Source organism: Odontesthes bonariensis, chromosome 9, assembly GCF_027942865.1.
Source record: "Odontesthes bonariensis isolate fOdoBon6 chromosome 9, fOdoBon6.hap1, whole genome shotgun sequence".
Classification (NCBI taxonomy): domain Eukaryota; kingdom Metazoa; phylum Chordata; class Actinopteri; order Atheriniformes; family Atherinopsidae; genus Odontesthes; species Odontesthes bonariensis.
In genome coordinates this window covers 1,420,774-1,436,038 of record NC_134514.1, presented here as the reverse complement: position 1 = coordinate 1,436,038, position 15,265 = coordinate 1,420,774, and the positions used below count along the sequence as shown (strand labels likewise).

General features: G+C 47.3%; 2 protein-coding genes across 2 annotated transcripts; both read left to right on the top strand.

Moving 5' to 3' along the window:
* Positions 1 to 1,346: 1,346 nt before the first annotated feature.
* Positions 1,347 to 2,318, top strand: LOC142388992 (olfactory receptor 11A1-like). Its single transcript, XM_075474542.1, has one exon. The coding sequence runs from the start codon at positions 1,347 to 1,349 to the stop codon at positions 2,316 to 2,318; it is 972 nt and encodes a 323-aa protein (XP_075330657.1).
* An 11,158-nt stretch (positions 2,319 to 13,476) lies between these two features.
* LOC142388991 (olfactory receptor 10A6-like) lies at positions 13,477 to 14,430 on the top strand. Its single transcript, XM_075474541.1, has one exon. It carries the CDS (start codon positions 13,477 to 13,479, stop codon positions 14,428 to 14,430), a length of 954 nt encoding a protein of 317 aa, XP_075330656.1.
* The last annotated feature ends 835 nt before the right edge of the window (positions 14,431 to 15,265 follow it).

The following is a 15,265-nucleotide window of genomic DNA, read 5'->3' as shown; positions in this document are numbered from 1 at the left end:
CGACTGTGATAATCATCGTAAAGAATTACCTTTTGTCATTTGGAGAAGATTCTGAAGGCCATAATACAGTAATTCATTCAAGGTAAACACAAGAAACTTGTTCTAAAGAAAAAATGGACCAGACTCAGTGAATAATTCCCTATGATATAGATCAGTGAGCAGTGCTGACCAACATGTCATTGGGGTCATCAGGTGGGAACCTCCTATCAACAGTGTTTCCTCTAGTTGGGCTCACGACACCTCCAGGAGGCTAGAGAGTGATCACTGGCGTCCCAGAGTCACTCCCCTAATGCCAGCCATCACTGCTCCTCACACCACAACAACCATCTTTTTTTTTTTTACAGCCACAAGCTACCCAAGCCTGCACACCAGTCACAGCGAGGTGGGGATACAAACCCTGGTTCAAGTAGGGGGTAGAAATAAAAGAGGTAAAGATAAGTAGAAATGGGATTCAAACCCTGGTTCGGGTAAGGGGTAGAAAAAGAAGAGCTAAAGATAAGTAGGAATGGGATTCAAACCCTGGTTCTGGTAGGGTGTAATGAAAGTATAGAGGGTGCCAGAGGTGGAGACAGGACAAGACACACTAGCAGATTCAGCAGACAAACTCACCTAAACAGTCCTACAGTCCCTATAAATACCAGCAGAAACAAAGCCATACAGGCCAACTCACCCAAAATGGCCGCCTGGTTTCAAAAGGCTCACATGGGCCCCACCCTCCACATAAATATCTTGAACTTCTTCTTTGCTTCTTCCAAGACTTTGTTTACCCTAAGTGCCCCCCCTGCTGGGTCCCCAGCTGCTATTGCTTCTTCTAATCCAAATCCACTGACTGGACTTTACTGCCTCATCTGACACTTCCTTCACTATTTTCCTCACACTCTGTCCACTTAAAAAAACAGAGTGTGTTTGTAAAACATCATGACAGTCACAATGAGTCCAGTGATCAGTCGTCTGTTTCTTGGTTATGCGACTCCACAGAAACTGTCTCTGGTGGATTAATACAGTTGTTTCTGCTGTGTGGTGTATAATGTATATTGTGATACGCCCACAGCATCAGACTGACCTCATACGTCACAACGTCTCTGTGTCGACTCTTTAAGAGAAGCAGCAGCAGCAGCTCTCTGCTCAGTTAGGCTGATTCACACTTTGACTCACTGCTACTGTTTGACGTCTCATTTAACAATTTGATTATGATTTTCTTTGATGTTAATATATGCTGTTTGTGTTGTTGAAGGTTCATCTCTATAATTAGCTGAAAACAAGTTTAACTTTTCAATCATATGTGGAAATGAACATTGATTAATGCATTTAACAGATTTATGATTTCTTTGCAGGTTAAGATAAGGATGAAAATTAATTCTACACAAGTTTTAAATTTCACATTAAGTTCTTACCTTAACAAAGATGTGTTCACATACTTTTTCTTCATGATCCTCACGTCTTTGTATCTTATAATAGTTGGTTCTAATGTTCTGCTCATCGTGGTTATCGGTGTGAACAGGAGCTTACATAAACCCATGTACATGTTCCTGTGCAGCCTGTTTGTAAATGAGCTGTATGGTAGTTCAGGGTTGTTTCCATTCCTGCTGAATCAGATCCTCTCTGACGTTCACACTGTTTCTGCTCCTCTTTGTTTCCTGCAGATCTTCTGTATTTACAGCTATGCAAGTGTTGAATTTTTTAACTTAGCTGTCATGTCTTACGACAGATATCTTGCCATCTGTTATCCTCTGCAGTACCACACACTGATGACATCTAACAAGGTAGTTTTTCTTATCGGTATCATATGGTTTAGTTCTATTTTATTTGTTTGTGTCACAACATCTTTAAGTGCTTCTCTGCAGCTGTGTGGGAACATCATTAATAAAGTGTACTGTGGCAACCACTCCATCATAAAACTGGCCTGTTATGACACCACAGTCAATGATATCTATGAGTATGTTGCTGCTTCTTTCACAGTCTGTGTTCCAGTGTTTATAATTCTCTACACTTATGTTCAGATCCTTAAAGTCTGTTTTTCTGGATCCAAACAGACGAGACAGAAAGCTGTCAGTACCTGCACACCTCACCTGGCTTCTCTGCTCAACTTCTCTTTTGGAGTTTGCTTTGAAGTATTACAGAGCAGATTCAACATGAACAGTGTTCCAAACATATTCAGAATATTTTTATCATCTTACTTCCTTACTTGTCAGCCACTGTTTAACCCTGTTCTGTATGGACTGAACATGTCCAAAATACGTCAGTTATGTAAAAGTCTACTTCTGAGCTTTGCTGGCAAATGTGGAGTTCAGGATGAGGAAAGACAGATAATGAATTAAATGTTTGTCTTTGACTTCACTCGTGTCAGAAATGATTTCTACAGATAATCAGGAAATATATTTTTCAACTGAAAAGAAACTTTTACTAAACTTCAGAGAGAGTGGAGTATGAATGGGAAACAAGAACTTGGGCATTAAAATTCAAAAGCTTCGTGTCATCTTCTGTGCCGAGTTATTTCAAACTGCCCTGACTTTCATTGATGGAAAGAAATAATGACAATTAAATAAATTTTTATTTATATAGCGGCAAATACAACAAATATCATCTCAAGGCACTCATATAATAAAGTCCAAAACAAGCCAATTGGAATTCAATTAATTGTAATTAATGACAATGTGTGAACCTACTCCAAGACTCACACAGAGTTCATATTTCTTAAGTTAAATAGTTCTGGATGTTGGATATTAATGGTATTCTATAGTTTGGAGTGAAAGTACTAACACACAAATAAATAAAAACTAAGGAGTTAAGCTTCTAACGTGAAGAGAAAAAATAAGTAACATGCATGTATGGGCAGGTAAACTTAGGAGGGTCTAAGGTGAAGAGAGTGGCAATTCAGTTTGTTCAAGAGGGGGAGAAAGTTAATAAGACGATAAGGAGGCACGGCAGCTTGGAGGATGCTTGTGATTGGGAGATGCAGGTAGATTTAGGAGATAGGCTTGTTGTTCCTCAGGAGATGGCCTCTACAAATCTAAGGCCTGATATAGTCTTGTGGTCTAGGAGTAGAATGAGAGTCTGTTTCATAGAGCTGACTGTTCCTTGGGAGGAGTTAATAGTAGAAGCACATGAAAGGAAAAAGCTTAGATATTTTGAGTTGGGGGCAGAAGCAGAGCAGCGAGGATGGAAAGTTAGAATCTGTCCAGTGGAAGTAGGATGTAGAGGATTTGTTGCAAAGTCTGTTGTCTCATTGTTGAGGGAGCTGGGTGTAAGTGGACATAGTGTGAGGAAAATAGTGAAAGAACTGTCAGATAAAGCAGTAAAATCCAGTCAGTGGATTTGGATAAGAAGAAGCAATAGCAGCTGGGGGCCCAGCAGGGGGAGCACTTAGGGTAAACAGACTCTTGGAAGAAGCAAAGAAGAAATTCAGGATATTTAAGTGGAGGGTGTGGCCCATGTGAGCCTTTTGAAATCAGGCGGCCATTTTGGGTGAGTTGGCTTTGAGTGAGTTGTATAGCTTAGTTTTGCTGGCATTTTTGCTGATTATAGGACTGTTTAGGTGAGTTTGTTTGTTGAATCTGCTAGTGTGTCTGCCAGTGTGTCTTGTCCTGGCTCCACCTCTGGCACCTTCTATACTTTCATTACCCCCTACCCGAACCAGGGTTTGAATCCCATTCCTGCTTATCTTACCGCTTTTATTTCTCCCCCTACCTGAACCAGGGTTTGCATCCCCACCCCGCTGTGCAGTTGGTGAGAGGCTGAGGTAGCTTGTGGCTGTAAAAGATGGTTGTTGTGGTGTGAGGAGCAGTGATGGCTGGCATTAGGGGGGTGACTCTGGGACGCCAGTGGTCATTGTCTAGCCTCCTGGAGGTGTCGTGGGCCCAACTAGAGGAAACACTGATGAAAGGAGGTCCCCACCTGATGACCCCAATGATATGTTGGTCAGCACTGCTCACTGGTCTATATTATAGGGAGTACAGGGAATTACTCACTGATCCTGGTCGTCTGGTCCTTTTATTTTTTTTCTTTAGCACAAGTTTCTTGTGTTTACCTTGAATATACAATCTGTAGCTATGTAAGGGTTCCTCCTGTCCCCAGGGTTTTATTCAACAAAATCTGACCTCAATGGTGAAACAAAGTCCAACCAATTTTTCCAGTAATTCTTAAATTTGCCAGATTCTAATCTGATGAAAAATGTCAACCTTTCCATCATATAAATATTGTGCATTACGTCAACACAATCTTCCCTTTTAAGCTCCATCTTCATCCATTTCCTAGTGATGGCTTTTTTTGCTAGCCACCGTCATGATCCCAAACATATATTTATCAGCTGATCTTGACAACCTTTCCGTCCCTCTTCCCATGTATAGAGCATCAAATGTGAATAGCATGCTTGTCCCCAAAACTTTATCGTGAAGACTCTTTCATACCCTTTCATCCTCTCTCCCTGGAGTTGCCCAGGTAGAGAGGCCTTTGGCAGGTGTGGACTTCTCCCCAGGGAACTAGAGGGTTGCCTTATTGTGACTGCACTTCGCAGGAGGGAAGGTCCTGACTGTGGTTTGTGAGTACGCACTAAAGAGCAGCTCAGATTACCCAGCCTTCTTAGAGTCTCTGGCTGGTGTACTGGAGTAGTTATACCTAGGGGTTCCATTGTTCTCCTGGTGGACTTCAATGCCCATGTGGGCAATGAAGAAGTGAGCTGGAGGTCCCATACCTCCCCTGGTAGGTAGGAGGTATGGGACATGAAATCTAATTGGGCTATGTTCATGACTTACATTGCAGATGCAGCTTCCAGGAGCTGTGGCCCAAAGGTTGTCTGTGCTTGTCCACCGGGGTTCACCACTGGGGTTCCGCAAGGTTCGGTCCAGGGTCCTCTTCTTTTCTCCCTCTTGGTTCTGTCATCCACTCCCATAACTTTTCCTACCACTGCTATGCAGAGAACACCCAGCTGATTCTGTCTTTGCCCCCTTCTGACACCCAAGTGGAGGCATTGCTGCGTGCCTGGCAGACATCTCGGGGTGGATGTTGATGCACCACCTTAAGCTCAACCTGAGACTGAGCTGGTTTTTCGCCTGGGGAAGGGCTGCCCGTTCAGAGACCTGGCCATCACCATGGATGACTCCGTGGTGACATCAACCCGGACCGCGAGGAATCTGGGTGTGACCCTGGACGACCAACTGTTGTAAAGTGCCATCTTTGGACTAACCATATGCTTCATTCCCGTTCTTTCCTCTTGGTGTCGGCGACCATGCAGAAGCAGGGTCAGACCCAGAGGACCCCACTAACCTTATCTATCCTTCTTTCTCCACTCGTGCTGCATAAGTGGCGGCAGGGGGGCTGTGGAGCTGCCAGTCTGCTGTGCAGAAGGCTGAGTTTATCTCAGGCTATGCATCCATGCTCTCCCTTAACTTTCTTGCTCTTACAGAGACCTGGATCACCCCAGGAAACACTGCCACGCCCGCAGCTCTGTCTGATGCGTACTCTTTCTCTCACACTCCACTCCCAGAGCTGCGAGGCGAGGCGGTGGTACTGGCCTGATTATTTCCAGGGACTGGAAATACTCTCTTTGTTCCCTCTCTTTATTCTCTCCCTCCTCCTTTGAATATCATGCTGTCACTGTCTTTCACCCGGTCAGACCCACCATCGCTGTAGTTTATCGCCCACCAGGCCCACCATCGCTGTAGTTTATCGCCCACCAGGCCCAACATGGCTGTAGTTTATCACCCACCATGGCTGTAGCTTATCGCCCACCAGGCCCACCATGGCTGTGGTTTATTGCCGACCAGGCCCACCATGGCTGTAGTTTATCGCCCACCAGGCCCACCATCGCTGTAGTTTATTGCCCACCAGGTGCATCAGCGCTGTAGTTTATCACCCACCAGGTGCATCAGCGCTGTAGTTTATCACCCACCAGAACCACCATCGCTGTAGTTTATTGCCCACCAGGCTCATCATTGCTGTAGTTTATCACCCACCAGGCCCACCATCGCTGTAGTTTATCGCCCTCCAGGCTCATAATTTCTGTAGTTTATTGCCCAACAGATCCAACGTCGCTGTAGTTTATTGCCCACCAGGCTCATCATCGCTGTAGTTTATCACCCACCAGGCTCATCATTGCTGTAGTTTATCGCCCACCAGGCCCACAATCATTGTCGTTTATCGCCCACCAGGCCCACCATCATTGTCGTTTATTGCCCACCAGGCCCACCATCGCTGTAGTTTATCACCCACCAGGCCCACCATGGCTGTAGTTTAATGCCCACCAGGCCCACAATGGCTGTAGTTTATCGCCCACCAGGCCCAACATCGCAGTAGTTTATCGCCCACCAGGCCCACCATCGCTGTAGTTTATCGCCCACCAGGCCCACCATCGCTGTAGTTTATTGCCCACCAGGTGCATCAGCGCTGTAGTTTATCACCCACCAGGTGCATCAGCGCTGTAGTTTATCACCCACCAGAACCACCATCGCTGTAGTTTATTGCCCACCAGGCTCATCATTGCTGTAGTTTATCACCCACCAGGCCCACCATCGCTGTAGTTTATCGCCCTCCAGGCTCATAATTTCTGTAGTTTATTGCCCAACAGATCCAACGTCGCTGTAGTTTATTGCCCACCAGGCTCATCATCGCTGTAGTTTATCACCCACCAGGCTCATCATTGCTGTAGTTTATCGCCCACCAGGCCCACAATCATTGTCGTTTATCGCCCACCAGGCCCACCATCATTGTCGTTTATTGCCCACCAGGCCCACCATCACTGTAGTTTATCACCCACCAGGCCCACCATGGCTGTAGTTTAATGCCCACCAGGCCCACAATGGCTGTAGTTTATCGCCCACCAGGCCCAACATCGCAGTAGTTTATCGCCCACCAGGCCCACCATTGCAGGAGTTTATCGCCCACCATCGCTGTAGTTTATCGCCCACCAGGCCAACAATCGCTGTAGTTTATTGCCCACTAGGCCCACCATCGCTGTAGGATATCGCCCACCAGGCCCACCATCATTGTAGTTTATCACCCACCAGGCCCACCATGGCTGTAGTTTATCGCTCACCAGGCCCACCATCATTGTAGTTTATCACCCACCAGGCCCACCATGGCTGTAGTTTATCGCTCACCAGGCCCACCATGACTGTAGTTTATCACCCACCAGGCCCACCATGGCTGTAGTTTATCGCTCACCAGGCCCACCATCATTGTAGTTTATCACCCACCAGGCCCACCATGACTGTAGTTTATCACCCACCAGGCCCACCATGGCTGTAGTTTATCGCTCACCAGGCCCAACATGACTGTAGTTTATCGTGACAACCACATCGCCCGGTTGGTGACCCCCACATCGCCCGGTTTGTGATCCCAACATCGCCCGGTTGGTGACCACCACATCGCCCGGTTGGTGATCCCAACATCGCCCGGTTGGTGACCCCCACATCGCCCGGTTGGTGACCCCCACATCGCCCGGTTGCTGACCACCACATCGCGCTGTTGGTGACCCCCACATCGCCCGGTTGGTGATCCCCACATCGCCCGGTTGGTGACCCCCACATCACCCGGTTGGTGACCCCCACATCGCCCGGTTGGTGACCACCACATCGCCCGGTTTCTGACCCCCACATTGCCCTGTTGGTGACCCCTACATCGCCCGGTTGGTGACCCCGACATCGCCCCAGTTGGTGAGCCTCACATCGCCCGGTTGGTGACCCCCACATCGCCCAGTTGGTGACCCCCACATCGCCCGGTTGGTGACCACCACATAGCCCGGTTGGTGACCCCCACATCGCCCGGTTGATGATCCCAACATCGCCCGGTTGGTGACCACCACATCGCCCGGTTGGTGATCCCTACATCGCCCGGTTGGTGACCACCACATCGCCCGGTTGGTGATCCCAACATCGCCCGGTTGATGACCCCCACATCGCCCGGTTGGTGACCCCCACATCGCCCGGTTGCTGACCACCACATCGCCCGGTTGGTGACTCCGACATCGCCCCAGTTGGTGAGCCCCACATCGCCCAGTTGGTGACCCCCACATTGCCCGGTTGGTGACCACCACATAGCCCGGTTGGTGACCCCCACATCGCCCGGTTGCTGACCACCACATCGCCCTGTTGTTGACCCCCACATCGCACGGTTGGTGACCCCGACATCGCCCCAGTTGGTGACCCCCACATCGCCCGGTTGGTGACCCCCACATCGCCCAGTTGGTGACCCCCACATCACCCGGTTGCTGACCACCACATCGCCCTGTTGGTGACCCCCACATCGCCCGGTTGGTGACCCCCACATCGCCTGGTTGGTGACCGGAAAGAATGTTACAGCAATGATCCAATATGAGAAAATAAAAAAGGTGAAAGAAAAAACAAAGAGAGTGACAGAGAGAGAGAAAGGTCAAAAAACTGTGTGGCTCCACTCTAAGCCACCTGACCATAATGACCCCGTAACCAAACTCTCCCGAGATTAACAACAAATGAAAGGCAATGTACGCAATTTTTTACCTTTTTTTATTACAATTAACGTAAATCATATTTAAACATGTAAACTCAAATAGCTATCCAAATATCAATAAACCCAAATAGGACCCAGACTCCTACATCATTTGTCATAAGTAACACACTTTTTTGCACAGTCCCCACTAATGTTCCGGGAATGTTCCGATGCGCCAGCAAGACGGTCGCACTGATGGGAGCTCTGTCGCCGCTACCAAACTTTCTGTTTGTTTTGCTAGTTGTCTTTGCTTGTTTCGTTTGCGTGACAGTGTCACTCACACAGTATGACCAGCAGACACTTCTGAACGTCTATACGTTCGTCACTTGGAAAGGATTATTTCACGAACTTTCACTCAACTTTCTGGAGTTTGAGTGCGAACTCGGACTGCAGCGGGCTCTTTTTTTTTCTGCCGCTTTGTTTACCTACAAGACGGAGGAGGAAGAAACGAGGCCGACGTGCTGGAGTCCTCGTCCGTACTCGAAAAAGGGACTTCCAACCAACTCTACCAACCATCTTACTTGCCAACGTTCAGTCCTCTGACAACAAGATGGATGAACTTAATGCACGGACCAAATTTCAACGGGATATCACAAACTGCTGTGTTTTGACATTCGTGGAGACATGGCTCGTCCCGGAGATACCCGACACAGCTGTTACACCGTCGGGATTCAACATATTCCGCCAGGACAGGACTGCTGACTCAGGTAAGTGCAGGGCCGGAGGGGTCTGTGTTATCAGGGGCGGTCCTAGGGGCGGGCAGACCGGGCATGCGCCCGGGGCGGCATCGCGTGGGGGGCGGCATCACGGGGGAGTGAAAAAAAAAAAAAAATTTTTTTTTTAAAAATGTAAAAAAAAAAAATGTAAAAAAAAAAATGTAAAAAAAAAAAAAAGATCGAGAGGGGTTTGGGGGGGGGGGGGGGCGCAATCGTGGCGCCCCCATCTTCCCCTCCTCCCCTTGGCCATACTCAGACTCAGATCACACATCATCAATACACGTTTCGGCCACAGTTGTTTTCGGCGCCCCCTCCTGAGACTCTCACCTCTCGTGTTAGGTGAGCAAGGCAGCACAGTGCAGAGTTTGTGCAGGGGGGAGGGGGGATGATTCAATATATATTTTTTTTAATTATTAATGAATAGTTTTGAATGAGAGTGCATTATTATTACTATTACTATTACTATTATTACTGTTATTATTATGTTTTTTTTTTCCTTTTGTTGATTGTATTTTTCCCCTTGGTCGGTCATTTGTGATTTCAAGCCTTTCATTCACTCACAGGGTGATAACAAAAAAAGTGTCAAGTGTAATCATTATCATTATGACACAATAAAGTATCATAACTGCCTTAACCCCTTAGCATTCCTGGTGATTTGCCTGAAGGAACGCCTGCAAACTGCACTTTTTCTTAAACGATCACTGTAGATTATTCTACAGGAAAAACTACATATGAGCCTTTTCCTCATGGCTTGAAGGAAGCCTCTCTTTGAGCTGGGCTCCGTTGACCAATAGGAAAGAAATGCGATGGAGCGAGGGGAAGCGCTTTACGCAGGGCCTGGCCATCATTGGCTGAAGCTGTTGTAGAAATCACCCAGCAACCTGACTGCTGAAACGGGACATGTTTAGCGAGGGGGATGAACGCGCGCGGCTTTCAAATAAACACAGAAAACAGGATGTTTGATGGCATTTCGTGTGGATGGAAATAATTAATTACGCAAATAAACGTCGTGTTATTTCGATGCGGCAACATTTACGCTGCATATTCATGCTTTTGGTGGACCTAAAGTGAGGATTTTGACCAAAACATTTGTACTGGGCTCGTTCTCCTGATGGATACGGACAGAAAGATATTGGAGGTGTTTCTGTGCCAGAGGGCGACGAACGTGGTATCAATAATAGTACTAATGGAAAAGTGAAGAAGACAGAATGAGCCAGCACAGTATTACAGGTGGTGATGGACCAAACGGGTGAAAACGGACGGAGAACGAAATAAAGACAGGTCAGTCTGCTAACCTAACACTACACTACACCGATGCTCCCACCACAACGCACAGTGAAGTGTCTTTCTGTGAGCAGTAGGGGGGTTGGGGGCGCCAGCCGTAAATCAGTGTCGGACCGCGACTGCGTTTCGGCCACAGAGGTGCAGGCGCCCGGGCCGGCATCGCGGGGGGGGGGGGGGTTAGGTAAAAAAAAAAAAAAAAAAATACAAAAAAAAAAAAAAAACGATCCCAAAAAAAAAAAAAAAAGTGAGGGTGAGAGGGGGGAGGGGGAGGGGGAGGGGGAGGGGGGGAGGGGGGGAGGGGGGGGGGGGGCGGCACCAGCACCGGGTTTCGCCCGGGGCGTAAATCAGTGTCGGACCGCCACTGTGTGTTATGGTTAACATTTTATGGGCTACGGATATAACAGTACTGGAAGGCTGAAGGCTGCTGCTTTGGATGAACTGTACGGTATTATCAGCGGTCTGGAGAATGTGCACCCAGAGGCAGCCTTCATTGTTGTTGGAGATTTCAACAGAGTTAACATGAAGAAGGTCCTGCCAAAATACCATTAGCACATTGACTTCCCTACACGGGGAGACCAGACCCTTGATCACTGCTATACTGCATTCCGGGGCAGTTAAAAAACCCATCCCCCGCCCTGCTTTTGGAAAAGCAGATCACACCTCCATTCTTCTCCTCTCTGCATACAAACAGACAACAAACAACGGGCCAGCCTCAGAGACAGGTCTGCCGCCTTTAACTCAGGGGATCCTGATCAGTACATGAAGGCCAGATATGACCTTTTGAGGTCCATCAAATCTGCTTAAAGGACCTACAGGACCAGGGTGGAGATGCCATCGCCCTGGACCCGATGCAGTTTGCATACCGGTCCAACAGGTCCACAGACGACGCCATCGCCCTGGACCCGATGCAGTTTGCATACCGGTCCAACAGGTCTACAGATGACGCCATCACCCTGGACCCGATGCAGTTTGCATACCGGACCAACAGGTCTACAGACGACGCCATCGCCCTGGACCCAATGCAGTTTGCATACCGGTCCAACAGGTCCACAGACGACGCCATCGCCCTGGACCCGATGCAGTTTGCATACCGGTCCAACAGGTCCACAGACGACGCCATCGCACTGGCAGTGCACACCGCTCTCTCCCACCTGGAAAAGAGGGATTCGTATGTGAGGATGCTGTTCATTGATCACAGCTCAGCGTTCAGCACCATCATCCCCTCCAGACTCATCTCCAAGCTTGCAGACCTGAGACTAAACACCTCCCTCTTCAAATGGATCTACAGCTTCCTGACGGGGAGGCCACAGGTGGTGAGACTCGGTGACAGCACTTCAGCCGCAGTGGTCACAAACACTGGCACCCAGGGTTGTGTGCTCAGCCCCTTCCTGTTCTCCTTGTTCACACATGACAGTGTGACAACGCACAGATCCAACCTCATCGTGAAGTTTGCTGATGACACAACCATTGTGGGCCTCATCACTAACAATGACGAGTCAGCCTACAGAAAGAAGGTTGACACCCTAACAACATGGTGTCAGGAGAACCACCTCTCTCTCAACATAAGCAAAACTAAGGAGATGATCGTGGACTTTAGGAGGCGGCAGGGGGTGGAGCATCCACCTCTCCACATCAGCGGATCTGAGGTAGAAAAGGTCAGCTGCTTCAAGTTCCTTGGGGTAAATATCAGCCATGATCTCACCTGGTCTGCCCACACGGACAAGGTGGTCAAAGCTGCCCGGAAACGCCTCTTCTTCCTGAGGAGACTCAAGAAGGCATGAACCCAGTCATCCTCACCAACTTTTATAGGTGCACTATAGAAAGCATCCTGACTGGTAGCATCTCAGTGTGGTTGGGGAGCTGCACAGCCATGGACCGTAAGGCCCTATGCAGGGTGGTCCGATCTGCTGAGTGCATCATCGGTAGGAAACTCCCAACCCTTCATCTACCACACAAGATGTCTTCGTAGAGCTGGCAGAATCCTCAAAGACTGCCATCCTTCAGACTGTTCACCATCTTTCAGACTGTTCACCATCCTTCAGACTGTTCACCATCTTTCAGACTGTTCACCATCCTTCAGACTGTTCACCATCCTTCAGACTGTTCACCATGCTGCCTTCTGGTAGGCGGTACAGAAGCATCCGGTCTCACACAGAATGCAGAACAGTTTTTTTCCAAAGGCCATCAGGCTCCTAAATGGACTAAAATGCACTCTCATCACTTACACACTCAACACTTACACTTATACTTTACATACTTTATACTTTACACATGCCTACCTCCTCTGCTGTTTGCACTGCAACATTGTATTTTTTATTTTACCCTATATTATAGGTCAGTATAGGTCTTAGATTAGCATAGGCTATTATGTGTATTATATGTTCAGTACAGCTCTTGTAATTAGCGTTAAAATGTATATGGTAGTATCCACATTGCCTATTTATTGTTACTGTCTTTGTTGGAGTACTTGTGACATGACATGTTACGGCATGTTATGTGTTATGGTAGCTGCTGTACGGTGCCCTGTCCTAAGAATTTCAGTGCCCAGTCCGCCTGTTGTTCTGTGTATCTGACAATAAAAGACTTGACTTGACTAATCACAAGGGAATTTGTGTGAATTATGCTAATAATATGTAAATGTGGTTCCCATGAACCATGATAACTGGATTTCTCATACGTCCCCACTGAGCATTACTTCAACAATTCAGATGTTTGAAGTCCTGTGTGAGTTTACAAGGATGTGGTCGGAATACCTGATTTATTTATTTATTTATTTTTTCATCCCTGTAGAACCTTTAGAAAGGGTGGTACCCACAAGTGATGATCAAAAAGTTGCTCCTCCTCAAACATGGAAACCAGTGTGTGTGCATGTGGGATGTGCATGTGTGATCTGAGGGTTTAAAGGAGGCAGAAACCTTTCAGGACTCACAGCTGAGTTAGCTCTTCAGCAGCTAAACAACTTGAACCCTTGTAAAGCAGCAGGTAACAGTTTCCTGTGAAAGCTGTCGCTGTGTTGATGATGAACTTTTCTCAGGTTTCATATTTCACCCTCGCTGCTTACTCTGATGTCGGCCCTTACAAATATCTGGTTTTCCTGTTTATCATGTGTTTGTACGCCCTGATCATCGGTTCTAATGTTCTGCTCATCGTGGTTATCGGTGTGAACAGGAGCTTACATGAACCCATGTACATGTTTCTGTGCAGCCTGTTTGTGAATGAGCTGTATGGTAGTTCAGGGATGTTTCCATCCCTGCTGATTCAGATCCTTTCTGACGTTCACACTGTTTCTGCTCCTCTCTGCTTCCTGCAGGTTTTCTGCTTGTACACGTATGTGAACGTAGAGTTTTACAGTTTGGCCGTGATGTCCTATGACAGATACGTGGCCATCTGCCACCCGCTGCTGTACAGCTCACGGATGACCCTGCACAGGGTGGTCCGGCTGATCGTGTTCAGCTGGCTGCTGCCCGTTGTCGTGGTGACCGTCATGATTTCGCTGAACGCCTCCTTGCAGCTGTGCGGGAACGCGATCGACAGGCTTTTCTGCAACAACTACTACATGGTGAGGCTGGCGTGCGGCGACACCTCGGTGAACAACGTGTACGGACTCGTCTACACTTTCACCGTGCTCATCGGCCTCTCACTTCTGATCCTTTACACGTACCTGAGGATCCTCAGAGTGTGTTTTTCAGGCTCCAGGCAGACCCGACAGAAGGCCGTCAGCACCTGCACGCCTCACCTGGCCTCCCTGCTCAACTTCTCCTTCGCCTGCTTCTTTGAGATCTTACAGAGCAGGTTCGACCTGAGCCACTTCCCCAGCATCCTGCGCATCCTCTTATCCACGTACTTCATCATCTGCCAGCCGCTCTTTAACCCCGTCATGTACGGACTCAGCCTGAGCAAAGTCCGACTCATGTGCAGGAATCTGTTCTCTGGGGGAGCTAAGCTGTTGGACCTGAACACATCTGGTTAGTCTGCACAGCTGCTTCAGAATGAAGTGTCGGGTGCTTCCAGCGTTTGTAAAGAAACGTTGAAATAAAGTTTATTTGTAGCACATTTCATGTACAGAACAGTTCAAAGTGCTTCACCTAAAATAAAAGCATTGCAGCAGGGAGTGGAAGAAGCATTAAAAATACATAAAAGAATATAAAGAGAAACAAATAAAATCATTTAAATGAATTTAAAAACAAGCAACAACAATATAGTGGAATGTATGTATACATTGTATATATGGTTGCATTTTGTGACAGAAGTTTCTTTTTCTCTGAAACCATCAGAAATCTAAAGGAATTTTGTCCAAATTTACTTTCAGATCTTCTTAAATATTTGAATCTTGTAAAAAGGTGAAAGTGAAGACATTTCACATGTGTGGGGCGTGCAATCCAAACATTTCTCTGCGTATTTGAAGGCTTTTTGTTACTGTTTCTTCGGCTGCAGCTGGGCGTCTCCTCTGGTTCTGAGTGAAAATGAGCTTTTCTTCGGCTGTTTGGAAGAAGAAATGATGTCCCTGAAAGGGCAGATGTTGGGATTTAAAACCAGAACGATTCAAACTGAGCTTTAAGGTTCAAACTCTTTTTTTTTCCTTGTTGTTTCCTGATAATTTGATTCTTCTGTGTGTTTCCCACATGTTAAAACCTGAAAAGAATCAGCTGATTTTTAGGAAAAACAACTAAATCTGGGACGTTTCCTCTCTTTGTTCCACATGTTAAAATCAAATCAGATTTATTTGTAGCACATTTCATGTACAGAACAGTTCAAAGTGCTTCACCTAAAATAAAAGCATTGCAGCAGGGAGTGGAAGAACCCTG

Excerpts from the sequence above, each read along its gene's own strand:
- LOC142388991 (XM_075474541.1), top strand. The coding sequence starts at position 13,477 with ATGATGAACTTTTCTCAGGTTTCATATTTCACCCTCGCTGCTTACTCT.
- LOC142388992 (XM_075474542.1), top strand. The coding sequence starts at position 1,347 with ATGAAAATTAATTCTACACAAGTTTTAAATTTCACATTAAGTTCTTAC.